Raw genomic sequence first — 13,565 nt, 5'->3', positions numbered from 1 at the left:
ATAAGTATACATGTTTTGACATATCAGACTCGTCATAGGACCCATTCGACCATCCGAACCCGTAGTTACGCATACGAACCGTTAAAGTGGTGTAGACCCCTTTAACAAGTCGTAACGGGTCAAAACACTTAGAAAACCTTTTCTAATTAGAATGTAAGGTTTAACAAACCATATTACATGAGATCCTTCACTCGTTCGGTTTATAAACCTCATTCAATGTTTTGGGGTGATTCATATGTGCTAAACTATTTTCCATATTTACAAAACTTATTACATATGGTTTATATTCACAACATGCTTACATTGTACGAAACTTGATGGTGCGTTGAACATGACAATGATACATTCATTAACATTGACCACGCCGACCGGTAGTACATTATGGTACCATAGGATTGACAACCCCATTCCCGCTTCCTAGGTTTGTTTGGAAGTTTCCTCTGGGAATGACAAAAACTGAGTGACATAATTGATAAACCTTTATTTATAAAGGTTTGTCCGACAGTCAACAAGGTTTGAATGTATTCGCCAACAATCCACACTTGTTTTATACGAAAAGGCAATTGTTTTATACAAGAGAAAACATTTTGGTTTAAACAAGACATTTTGTTTACCAAAGACATTTGGTTTATACAAGACAAGTCAATTGGTTGGTTTTTACAAGATAAGACATTTGATTGATTATTACAAAGACATCTGATTATACAAAACCAGTCATTTGGTTGGTTTATACAATACAAGACATTTGATTGGTTATTACAAAAGACAAATGGTTCTTTAAGTTAATCATGCATTATTATCTTTTAAGTCGAATGATTTTTCATACGATTTTATAAAAGAAACACTTTTTGTCAAATATTCATGGCTACTCTTGAAGTTGCTTAAACATTTTTGTCAAAGATTCATGGCTACTCTTGTGTTATGTTTTTGTTCCAAACAATATAATTTAAATTAATTCAATAAAACAAAACTTTATGTACCATGTGTTGTGAAACAGTTTGTAACGTGACCCCCCGACGTTTCCGCCGTGGGTTGTTTTTATACACGGCCGGAGTGTTACAGATTGGCATCAGAGCCATGGTTATAGGGAATTAGGTTATTAGTAATGCTTTTGACCTAAACTATAACCTTCCTAGGTGAGGTAACTCGCGTATAGATTTTTCTTAATATAAAACCATCACCTATCCTTAGGTGGTTACCATAAACAAAGCATAATTCATTCTTAAAAGTGAAAATTTTCCAAGACTTTTTACAAAGAAATCATCATCTATCCTTAGATGATTTGTTTTAGGCTTTTAAGCCTTTGATGTTTTCAAAATCTCGTCAAAGTTTGGGTTTTAATAATGTGAACACGTGCAATCTGGAAGGGTGGATGCCTGTACCCTAAGTTTTCTGTCTAAGGCTAGAGTGTTCGTACAAATCCACTTAATCGGACTAGTCACTCTTACCTGGGAACTCTTGGGGTGAGTGTCCACTTATAGGCTAAAGCATGTCTTCGCGATATATTATAAAGACCCATTTACTTTGATTAGTCATCGTGTCATTTGTTGGTTTTAAGTAACGAATAAATGATCACAATCCTTATGTTTCGGCAAAGCACGAAGACAAGCGGCAAGTAGGGCTGTAAACGAACCGAACGTTCAGCGAACAGTTCGTGAAACGTTCGGCGGGAAGTTCGTTTATGTTCGTTCGATAAGCTTAACGAACGAACACGAACAAAGGTCTCGTTCGTTCGACTGCGTTCGTGAACGTTCGGTAATATGTTCATTTTGTTCATTCGTGTTCGTTCGTTTATGTCCATTCGTCTTCGTTCGTGTTTGGTCTTTTATGTTTATTTTTTCTCAAAGTTTTTTAATGTTTTATTAATTTTTCACTTTCTCCCATAAGTATTATTTCCCTCTCTTTTTGTTTACCTTTCCCACCTTTTTTTACTTTCCCGCCTAATTCCTATACTTGAGTACACTAATTATATTAAAAAATTAGTAAAAACTAATAACCCATGTGGCCTTAACGGTCCTTTTTTTTTAATTTTCAAAATTAATGTTCATTTGTGTCCGTTTGCGTTCGTGGTTAGTGTTTACGAATTGTTCGCGAACAAACAAAATTCCTTAATGAACGAACACAAACTTCTGTTCGTCATGTGTTCGCGAACAGTTCACGAACATCCAAATTTCCTTAACGAACGAACACGAACATAGCCTTGTTCGTGTTCGTTCGGTTCGTTTACAACCCTAGCAGCAAGCCATCTGTTAAAAAAGTCTGCGCTAACAAAAAATCTATCCATCTTGCTCATTTTTCTGCCATTATCTAACCACCTTGTAAATTGCCTATCGTGCATTTTATACTCCAAAAGGCCTGAGTTGTATATAAAGCTGTTGAAATTGCTCGCACACCTTGGTTTAAACATGGAATTCTTACGGTCCGCTGGGAATCTCACCGCATTAAAATCCCCGGCCAGGATAAAAAGACCAGAAAGGCCAGCCAAAATACCTTCCAACTGGTCCCAAAGAGCCTTTTTGGCAGTAATTCCTTGCGGGCATATACATTGATAACACAAAACCGAGAACCACAACCCTTTATACTCCCGTTAATCAACAAAAAGTTCCTATCCTTAACACAATCATCAACCGAGAGCACCGACGGGTCCCACAAACACACTAAACCCCCCGACTGACCCGAAGAGGCCACATACTCCGACTTGAAATTCCTATCCCCCCAGATTTTGACCAAGGCAAAATCATCTACAACCGATAACTTGGACTCTTGAATAGCGAAAAAATTTCACATTAAACTTTGACTGAAAACTCCTCAACCATCTAGCTTTTTATTCCCCCCCTAAACCTCTCACATTCACTGAAATAAAATTCATGACAACACCCCATTAATACCTTCATTCTCAATAGCATCTGCCACAATCTTAACACTGTTCTGAAGATCAATTCCTAGGTCGGAACCCAGCTTGATTGTAGCCGCCACCTCTTCAACCAAATTAAAACCGGACCTTACCTCCTCGTTCCGATTCCCCACAGCGACTGACTATCCACTTCGACACTTGGCTGACCCGTGCTCCATGAAGCCCTGCGATTCAGATCCAAAGAGACCTCCGCCAATTCGTCACCTCCTACCTCTGTTGTCTCCATCCCTTGGTTGAAATCCCTTTTCGATGACTGATTCTGAAACTCAAATGGACCCTTCTTGATTAGCTCATCAAGGCCAAACAGGTCTTCCTTTTCCACTTGGGCTCTATGTCTTTTCTTGGGCCTTTGATCGTTTGGGGAGCCCAAAGAAATTCGAGATTTACCTTTCCTTCTCTTCGTAGAACTGGACCCACAATTAGGCCTTCTTTTAAACTCCCCTTTTTACCTGCCCCAAAACTATAAACAGTAAAAGGGGAAGAGGCAGCCGCCTCAGAATCTGGTCCCCCATTAAAAGTCTTCACTCCATCCCCACAAAAGTGGTTTTTTTGTTTTTTCCCAATCATTATTGGAAACTGAAACGTCACCCTCTTCGTCTTCCAACGGTTTCGACACCATACCAGAACCGTCATTCTCCGCCACCGGCGACACCACCTCCGACAGACCCAGGCAGTCCGGAACCTATTCATTTTCTTCCTCCGACACCCAAAGCTTAAACGACTTATCTTTCCATTTAAGGCAAATAAACTCCTTAATCCTGTTATCATGACCGGCCAACACTCCCACACATTTCACAGTAAGATCCAAGTCTTCTCCAACATCCTTGGGAACATATAACGTTTTACCGAACACATTCTCGATCTTCCAGAGGATCTCAGAGTCGAGAAGATCTAAGGGAATCCCCTGAAACGTAAGCCACGCAATCCTTTCCACAGCTAAAACTTGGACAACCCACATGTTTAACTTGGAGAACCACGGACCCCATAGATCTTTATTATTAAGTAAAGCCTCGACTTCATCCGTGTGTGCTCGAAAGACACTAAAATCGACAGGCCTCCCAAATACTGAATCTTTCCATACTTTACCTTTCCAATCCGCATAAGACGGTAAAAAAAATGAGGGTATCCAAATCCGCCGTTCTACCAACGACAGCTTTCCGATGTAAACCATCAAAAGCTCTAGTCACCTCAGAAACGTCCACCACTTTCTCCGTCCTGCTTATGTAAATGGTTACCGGGTATCTTTTAAAGCGTTTTTTCTTTTTACAAAATTGAAATGATAATATGCGAAGTTGATGGGTGATATCCTATCCTAGTTATAATATAAAAGGCACTGACACAATTAATTTGGTGGGAGAGATGTGAATGGGTCTTTGATGAGATATTTTGACTTTAGTTTTGGTAAACCCATTGCGCTAATGGTGTGAGGACTTTAATCCCAAACGGAGATACAATACAGAGACTCTTCTTCATCGTTCGTTCTAACTGTGTACAAGCCCTAAAAGTATTGCTGTCAATTCAATTTCATCATCATCATCTTGGAGTTTGCGATTCGTGTCTCAGGAATATTATAATAATAAACTATTTCTTGTTTAGTTCTCAGATCAGACAGTTGGTTCGTTCGTGTGTGAATCCAGACACCAACACTTTTCTTCTACAGATCCGATGCAATTAGGTTTCAATCGGAGAAAATCCAAACCCTAAGAATAAGATGAGGTCAACTATCAATGTCGCTGCCAACACACAGAAGATAAATGTTGATAATCGAATATCTCTGCGTTACTACTTCCGGATCGCCGATAACATTCTGCGACAGGTTCGTTATTATTTATCCGAGGGCCTAATTTTATTCTTAAGATCAAATAAGCTTTAGATTTTATATAATAATCATGCTGCAGATGAGCAATAGTTCCATATTGTTAATTTCGGTTGACTTTGCAGCAGCCATGATGAACTCGCTACTGCTAAATGAATAATCTAGCACTTCACTTCAAAATAGTTAAACCTGAAGTTTTGACTTCCTATTTTGTTAAGAATATCCATCTTTTCGTGACAATATCTATGCCCATGTTATATTCTAGTTAGCGACAAATTCTCCTAGGTGGATGTTAAGTTGGATGTGTGGGCACACCAGGCTGAAGAAGATAAGAAATGATGTTTTTTGAGAAAGATTAAGGGTAACTAGTATATCAAATGAGGTTGAGATGGTTTGGGCACGTTAGGAGGAGGCAGGTGACAGTCACGGTTAGAACCGTGGAAACCTAGGGCCTAATAACTAGGGCCAGCTAACCCTAATTAGGGCCGGCTACCCTAAAGCCTACGAACCCAACAGATTAAGCAAGATTTGCTAGACTTGCACCTTTCTGAGGACATGGCCGAGGACAGGAATTCGTGGAGACGTAGGATTAAGGTTAAGGACTTTTAGTAGGATGTTACGGTTTTGTATTAGTTTATCGATTTAGGACCTTAGCTTTTTTAGTCTGTTTCAGTGGACTGTGAATATTATAGCTTGCATGTGTGTCTGACTGATGTGTTATCTGTTCCTATTTATATGTTTTCACCATTTCTCGTGTTTGGTAGCATAGTAAGAATATCTTTAATACTTTTTTATGTGGTTATATGTCTATACATGTTTTTGTTTGACTCTTTGGTCTGGATATGAATTTGGAGCTGGGGTCTCACTAGAAGCAGTCTCTGGCAAGGCTTGCCTACATCCCACCCTCCCCAGACTCTACCAATAGCTTGCCTATGGGTGGGATTATACTGGGCATGATTGATTGATAATAACTTCTCCTCATATACTCTTAGGTTTTAGCTCCCTGGCTCAACACTCTACTAGTTCATACTGAATGGAGTTGTATCTGGAAATCCATGTCTTGCTCTGTTTTAAGTAGCAATATACATATAGACATGACATACAAATACCTAAATTAATATGTATAAGTTTAAAGATCAATATGTTCGGTATAGATATTTATACGCGATTGATTACACGCCCAGTTTTCCAATAAAGTTGAGATTTAGCTGTCCACCGTTTCTCTGGGCCCTTTTAAGGTTTTAATTTGAATATGCTGCTGCAGGCTGCTATCTTTCGAGAAGAGAAGAATATTATCGATCTGTATATTATGCTCCTACGCTTTTCAAGGTATTATTATTACATTGATATGAATACATACGGCCTTGGGTATGTAGCATCAGTCATTTCAAGGTTTTCCATTGTATCGTAAATGAAAATACGTTTCTCTTCTAAAGTTTGGCTACAGAAACAATACCATATCATCGGGATTACAGTGCATCTCTTCAGAGAGATAAGATCTATCTCAAAAAGGTACACTCTTTTAATCGGTGTTCTCAAATCAGCAGGAAGCCTTTGTTCCAGTGCCAGCAATTTTATAAATTGTTTTTTTTTTTTTTAATATTTGAATCTCAGAAATCATTGAGTGCCATAACTGAGCTGGAAGAATTAAAGCCTGCTGTACTTCAAAAGATCAATGACCTATCCAGAAAACATGCATATCAATCAAATGGGTGGACTCCTCAAAATAAACTATTGGAGCCATCAAAACCACCACCAGAGCGATATCCTCTTCATCAGCAAACATCGACTCAAAGTTATGCTGGTACCATCAATAAGGTATATATAATATTGTTCCCTTAACATCTGGCGATTATGCTTATTAAGCAGCTGGTTTTGATGGAATTCAAGTTGGAATGCATGTCATCTTAGTTCTCTATGAAATTTTACAAATTGGCAGGCACCTACACCACAAGTTAAGGTTCATGGGCATGTGTATCGAGATTCTCGCAATTTGGTGTACTCGGCTCCTTATCCGTTGGATGAGCAAACTAGGCAATTGTAAGTCTTATAATTATGGCTTAACCTCATGTATTGCCAATTGTCTTCTAGTCACATCTCTCTCTCTCTGCACACACGTACACACACTAGGGTTGAATCCGACACGAACCAGAAATTTTAACATGAACCAAACACAACACAGACCCGAAAATGGTGCAACACACATGAACTATTTTTTTGTTGGTGCTGTAGATCTGTAAATATTCCTCGTGCAAAGGAAGAAACTCTCTCCAGACATTCTATTTTGGGCCCAAATGGACTTTATGGACAATGGCAACCCCCTACCATCAATGTTGCGGTATCGTGAACTTCGCTAAAACTTCATTTCTTATATTTTTTAAGATAGAAGGGATTAATTCTTATATGTATCTCAGGTTTATTATCCAAAGAACGTTGATTTGACACCTGTGGAATTTCAGAGGTTTGGTCTTCTACCAAGACTGAAATTTTCATTTCAGTCCATTGGTATGATTATTTATTTATTTTTTTTAGGCATGCTAATATTGTTTTTTGTATTTTGATTTTTCAAGTGAGAAAAAGTTGATTTCTTTGGAGGATGGTGTTCCAATTGAAAGAAATAGTAGCAACTTGGAACATGAAAATTCAAGTTTAGAAACAGTTGTTTCAGCAAACAATAACAAGAAGCCACAAGCTGATGAACCCGATCTCTTGATTTCTTTTGAAGAAAAAATAGAGACCCCTCCTGTTCCGTTGGATATTATAAGACAGCCTTCCCCACCTCCTGTTCTAGCTCAAGTCCATGATTTGGTTTCCCCATCACTCGATACCGGGCTCACGAATGGATCTGAAAAACCCAGTGATGGCGTGTGCTCTGAATCTCCCCTTGAGTTACACATTGTGAGATATTCTATCCTTCAATTCTTTTTTACGAATCTAAAATTTCTGAATTCTATGGTTTACTTTTTCTTCGTTAGAAATATATCTTGAGTTGTTTTGTTTTGTTTATGCAGTCCTCAAAAGTGATGGACCACTTCATGAAGATGGCAAAACCAAATACAAATAAAGATTTAGAGACATGCGGTATTCTTGCTGGGTCACTTGTAAGTGTCGTTGGCTTCCATAATGCCTGTTTCTTTCTTTTTTCAATGTTTCTCTTATTGTTTTTTACTTTGCTGCTTGTTAGAAAAATCGAAAATTTTATGTTACTGCACTTATCATTCCAAAGCAAGAAGGAACAGCAAACTCGGTAAACCATTAGCAACTTATTCCCTTATTTTTATTATTACTATAATACTCTAATGTTGTATTTAACCAAAACATGGTTGCGATGGCGGGCAACAAAGAGTTTCTTATGAACTTTGGTAAATACAATTTTTGTACAGTGTCAAGCTACCAACGAGGAGGAAATATTTGAAGTCCAGGACAAACGATCTCTATTCCCTCTTGGATGGATACATGTGAGTCATATATGAATACATTTTATCTAGTCAATATGTTTGTACTGCATCCTGATGTTTGTTTATAATATATATATTGCAGACACATCCTACGCAATCGTGTTTCATGTCATCTATTGATGTTCACACACACTACGCATATCAGGTGACATTCCCTCTCCCTCTGGGGTTGCTTTTCTAATTATTAGCCCTTTCAAATTTGCTTTATTCAAATTGGATGCGTTTATGGAAAATGTTTGACTATTGTCATATATCTAAATACCCTTCAATCAACAGACAAAATATAGTAATTCACATTATTCAAATCATACGATCAAGTTTTGTGATGATAGTTAACTTAGAAAGATTCTGGAGCTCTCTATGAGATCTGCTGAGCTATTTTCTGTTTGAAGAATTGAAAGCATGGTATTTCAAACATAGAATGCGGGTTCTTTTATTGTTATACCACAGCGTAGATATGGAAATTTGTATTTCCAAAATATAGAGAGACATGAAACCATGCCTGTCTTTATCTTTACTGAGGCTTTGCTTGTTCATTCTCCAGATTATGTTGCCAGAGGCCATTGCAATCGTCATGGCTCCAAGAGACAGTTCAAGGTATTTTTGCCAAATAATCACACAATGCGCATGTATAGACATTTTTTTGGGGGGTGGGAGGTGTTTGACTATTACGCGGGATCGATGATATCATCTATAAGAGTATAACCACATAACAATTGAACCTTATGGAACGAAATCAACACCATAAAGATGTAGGGTAAATATGTTGTTGGATTGGATATGCTATCGCTTGTTCTCCTGATCTACCATTATGTTTTACAGAAATCATGGCATTTTTCGTTTGACTACACCGGGCGGTATGGGTGTCATAAGAAACTGTCCTCACCGGGGTTTCCATGCACATGATGCACCATCCGATGGCAGTCCAATTTATAAACAATGTACGGATGTTTATATCAACCCCAAGTTGAAATTTGACGTCATTGATTTGCGCTGATGGCAGATACGTCGTGATAAGTCCATTCTGATGCAAATACTGAAAAATGCAAAAAAAAACAATTTCATTGACAGATTGAACAATTAAAAGGAAATCGACTATGAAGACATCTCTATTCTTGCATTAAACCTTTATACTGTAATTATGGCTTGAAACACTGTGATTGTTTATTGATTTTAAAATCGGTATGTTTATATGTTTGACCCAAAGGGGTAATGTTCAGGTCTTGCTTCTTCATTGGCGAAATCCGTATACTGAACAAGCATTTCTTGTCATTCTGTTTTCTTAGTATCATGGGTAACAATTTGGGATACAGTCACCTCTGTGACGGATGTCCTGACAGTGGTGTTGGTGATTCCGGATCTAGATATGACCGAAGGTCACTATAGTCACCAACATGATCCGAAACCAATCGGTTCAGGATGATACCTGATCCGCATACTTCCCATTCCGAATGCTATTGGTACCGGGTGCTATCGGATCATACTGGAAGCTACCGGATTCGGAAGCTACCGGTTTCGAATGCTACTGGATTCCTTTTATTGTTGTTTTGTGAACATTATGTAAAGTTTCCTTTGTAAGTATGATACATACAGGGCAAGTTCACCCATCGTGCGGGTAGTATAGCTTCGGCACGATACCAGGTATGGCACATGCTTTCAAATAGTCTAGTCAAATCCTAATAAGGGTTTTTGAAATGGGAGTTAATATTCACACACCCCTTCCCTCTATCTTTTTCTACACACACACACACACACACACACATATATATATATATATATTATAGAGAGAGATAGAGTGAAAAGGGATGTGAAAATAAGATTTTGGGTGTGAGAATACTGGAAGCCTTTTGGAATAAAGCAAATGCAGATCAAAGATAATCAATCACAAGAAATAGTCATTTGGATTAGATTTCCTATCAATGACACCATCAACGTTGGGTCATGCGAAAAATTTTGATTAAAATTGCGAGAACTTTCCCATTCGAATACTATATGTTTCCGAAAAGCAGCTATGTGAATACTAATATGTTTGTGAAAAATAATTTGCATAAAGCTATGAAGGAAACCCTAGGCAGTGACCAAGTGATCTGGTGGCTGCTGAGCAGATTCTGTTTAATCCGACGAGCGAAATAATCTAAATATATAGTGATGTGTAGGCGATGTGATGTATTTCGATCCGCGAACAACACGTGGGAAAGAAGCATTGTATGGTCCAATGATAACCAAATCAGAGGGATTGTAACATCTGATAATAGGCTTTTAAACTAGGGTGATTTTGACTGTGATGAAGGGTTATGAGCTCCAGTGGCTATGATGATAGTGGAGCATCGTGGCTCTAGCCTCTTAAGTCTTAAGATCCTTTCATACTTGCAAATACTTAGCTAAATTTCAAATTATTCAACTTATAAGGGGAGTGGGGGTGGTCACAAGTGATGAAATTTCATCACTCACAAACATCCAATCATGTTCCGCCATGTCAGCAACCACTATTCTATCACTCACAAGCATTCTTTAGTGGCGGTGGTCATCACTAGTGATAGGATTCCAACGTACAAGTATTAATACACAACGTACAAGTCATACACATACAATCAACAATTGTTCAACGCGTGATATTAACAACGCGTTAAAAGTTCCACTCATTATTTTTGTGGGTGGCGGCGGTGTGCTAATCTCCATCACTCGTGATGGGGGCTCCATCACGGACCACCCCCACTCTCCTAAGTGAGATACAATTAATTTATGTGGCGTTGCATTTATTACATATTAATATTCTATAGACAAACCAATTAAATTGCATTTAAACACGTACTCAATGCAAAGTCATGGTTGATGACATCTTTTGATGATTACGTAGTACTACGAACAATTAAACTGCTTTCTTTTTAGAAACATTTTTTTAAGAGCGGTTTTTTACATTTGAATATTAACTAAGCTTACATACTTTGAATGATTCAAATTACCTATGTTGCTTTTTTGGGAGACAAACAACACACCGTTAGATCATAAACTTGTAGTGCGTACTAATGGTGTATGTGTATCTTCATTTATTGATAGAAATGTATTGTATTGTATTTTACATATGGTATGGTTTGTGATTATATTGTATGAATCTATCTGGAGCGCCCAAATGTACTAGAAGCCTGTGTGTTGTGATGACCAAAAGCGAGCAGCAGCAATGAATGAAAAGCGAGCATTTATTTATATACATAGATAGATAGGCTGGCACGCAATACAAAGATCCTACGGGCGGAGGAGCTAGCTACTGTACACCGACACTTGCCATTAAATATCTCTCACCTGTCTCCTCCTCCTCCTCCTCCTAAATTAACCCTATTTATTATTATTATTATTGTTATTATTCAAAATCCAATTTACATTACATTACATGATGGCTCTTCCACCTTGGACCACCAAGCAGCTGCTTCTCCTAGTAGTGCTAATTATTCTAGCAGCTGCATGCCCCGGCTCCACATTTGCCTCCGATGATGATCAGTTTGTGGAGTCCGTGAGGTCTACCATTGAATCAGTCCGACAAGTCATCTCCATCGTCTCCAGATTCAGCGATGTTCTTGGCGGGGGGGATTTCAGAGCTTCCAATGCCATTGCCGATTGCCTTGATCTCCTTGACTTTTCTGCTGATCAACTCACCTGGACTCTTTCTAGAGCAATATCATCCTCAACTGGTAACTAGTAGTAATTTATACATACATGCATCTTCAATGTCGAATCTAATCGATTTTTTACAATAATAATAATCAGCAAAATATAGCAGCAGCAGCAGCATGGGTGCTGACATGAGGACATGGCTCGGGGGGGCACTGGGCAACCAGGACACCTGCATGGAAGGATTTGAGGGTACAAACACCATCGTAAAGTCCTTGGTAGCTGGCAGCCTTGACCAGGTCACCTCCTTAGTGCGTCAATTACTTAGCCAGCTTCCAGGAACCATTGATGCAGCAGCAGCAGGAATATGGCTAAAGGAAAAAGAGCAGAAATTACTTGTGGAAGCCAACATAAGAGCCGATGTGGTTGTGGCGGCAGATGGTAGCGGCAACTTCACACGGGTGATGGATGCCGTATCTGCAGCTCCAGATAACAGCGCCCGCTATGTCATCTACGTCAAGAAGGGTGTATACCAGGAGTATGTGGAGATCAGTAAGAAGAAAACCAACATCATCATGATTGGTGATGGCATGAACCTCACCGTTATTTCTGGTAACCGCAGCTTCGTTGACGGTTGGACTACCTATCGTTCTGCTACATTTGGTACGTACGCAACTAATTCATACAATAGTAGTGTGTATTATTAATTAAGTAACTGAAACGCATACTACAATACAGCTGTGAAGGGAAAGGGGTTCATGGCTCGTGATATGAGATTTGAGAACACGGCAGGGCCAGAAAAGCACCAAGCAGTTGCATTTCGATCAGATTCGGACCTTTCGGTTGTTTATCGGTGTGCAATCACGGGGTATCAGGACACTCTGTATGCCCACTCGATGCGCCAGTTTTACAGAGAGTGCTTAATTACAGGCACGGTTGATTTCATATTTGGAGATGGAGTGGTGGTGTTTCAGAACTGTGAGATTCTGGCCAGGAGGGGCCTCCCTAACCAAAAGAACACCATTACAGCACAGGGTCGTAAGGAACCAACTCAGCCTTCAGGGTTTTCAATTCAGTTCTCCAACATATCCATAGAAGAAGAAGAAGAAGCTTCCAACTCCAGCAGCAGCAATGGTATAATTATATTCCCACCCACGTACCTTGGACGCCCATGGAAGGAGTATTCTCGAACCGTGATCATGCAATCGTACATCAGTGGGCTCATCAGGCCCCAAGGCTGGCTTGAATGGAACGGTGACTTTGCACTCGATACTCTTTACTATGGGGAGTACATGAACTATGGTCCGGGTGCTGCCTTAGGAGATCGGATCAGGTGGCCTGGTCTCCATGCAATCAATGATTCCAGTGAAGCCAACAACTTCACGGTGGCTCAGTTCTTGCTAGGAAACTCCTGGTTGCCACCCACCGGAGTCAAGTATACAGCCGGCTTGACTTGAGCGATTCATTCATTCGCAATTTTTGTTTATTATTTTTCTCTTTTAAATTAATTAAGGGGCCGGCCTACTTATAATATTTGATTAGGAAATGAAGGCTAATTTAACTTTTTTGACTGTTGAAAAGGCCGAAATTAAGCCCGGATTGATGGCTTAACGCCGTACATGCATGTTTGTTTGTTTCCTTTCATGTGAAGAATGAAAACACCTCTTGTTTCTTTCAGTACCAACCATAAATCATGTGTACGTGGGGGTCTAATATGAAAAACGACTTGACTTTATCTATATGGAAATGTAGAAAACGATATACAGCTAGA

The 13,565-nt window shown here is 39.1% G+C and overlaps 2 protein-coding genes across 3 annotated transcripts; both read left to right on the top strand.

Moving 5' to 3' along the window:
• The first annotated feature begins 4,056 nt into the window (after window positions 1-4,056).
• Window positions 4,057-9,422, top strand: LOC110893681 (AMSH-like ubiquitin thioesterase 1). 2 transcript variants are annotated; one of them, XM_022140771.2, is made up of 15 exons: window positions 4,057-4,418; window positions 4,511-4,730; window positions 5,995-6,059; window positions 6,167-6,242; window positions 6,345-6,548; window positions 6,670-6,770; window positions 6,963-7,068; window positions 7,145-7,191; window positions 7,301-7,628; window positions 7,742-7,831; window positions 7,915-7,977; window positions 8,114-8,188; window positions 8,271-8,333; window positions 8,733-8,785; window positions 9,011-9,422. In XM_022140771.2, exons 2-15 carry the CDS (start codon window positions 4,626-4,628, stop codon window positions 9,183-9,185), a joined length of 1,551 nt encoding a protein of 516 aa, XP_021996463.1. In that variant the 5' UTR covers window positions 4,057-4,418; window positions 4,511-4,625; the 3' UTR covers window positions 9,186-9,422. The 2 variants fall into 2 exon arrangements, with proteins under 2 accessions (XP_021996463.1, XP_021996462.1); XM_022140770.2 differs by having other exon boundaries at window positions 4,057-4,730.
• Window positions 9,423-11,279: 1,857 nt separating this feature from the next.
• Window positions 11,280-13,471, top strand: LOC110893680 (pectinesterase/pectinesterase inhibitor PPE8B). Its single transcript, XM_022140769.2, has 3 exons — window positions 11,280-11,874; window positions 11,951-12,457; window positions 12,533-13,471. The coding sequence occupies exons 1-3, from the start codon at window positions 11,577-11,579 to the stop codon at window positions 13,249-13,251; spliced, it is 1,524 nt and encodes a 507-aa protein (XP_021996461.1). The 5' UTR covers window positions 11,280-11,576; the 3' UTR covers window positions 13,252-13,471.
• Window positions 13,472-13,565: the final 94 nt, after the last annotated feature.

The sequence above is a fragment of the Helianthus annuus genome, chromosome 12, assembly GCF_002127325.2.
Source record: "Helianthus annuus cultivar XRQ/B chromosome 12, HanXRQr2.0-SUNRISE, whole genome shotgun sequence".
Classification (NCBI taxonomy): domain Eukaryota; kingdom Viridiplantae; phylum Streptophyta; class Magnoliopsida; order Asterales; family Asteraceae; genus Helianthus; species Helianthus annuus.
Note: the sequence above shows the minus strand (reverse complement) of the source record. Positions and strands in the feature narration are given on the sequence as shown.

Coding starts and splice junctions, on each gene's coding strand:
- LOC110893681 (XM_022140771.2), top strand. CDS start 4,626: ATGAGGTCAACTATCAATGTCGCTGCCAACACACAGAAGATAAATGTT. Junction 7,069..7,144: donor CCCCTACCATCAATGTTGCG/GTATCGTGAACT, acceptor TATGTATCTCAG/GTTTATTATCCAAAGAACGT. Junction 7,192..7,300: donor ACACCTGTGGAATTTCAGAG/GTTTGGTCTTCT, acceptor TGATTTTTCAAG/TGAGAAAAAGTTGATTTCTT.
- LOC110893680 (XM_022140769.2), top strand. CDS start 11,577: ATGATGGCTCTTCCACCTTGGACCACCAAGCAGCTGCTTCTCCTAGTA. Junction 11,875..11,950: donor AGCAATATCATCCTCAACTG/GTAACTAGTAGT, acceptor AATAATAATCAG/CAAAATATAGCAGCAGCAGC. Junction 12,458..12,532: donor CTATCGTTCTGCTACATTTG/GTACGTACGCAA, acceptor ACTACAATACAG/CTGTGAAGGGAAAGGGGTTC.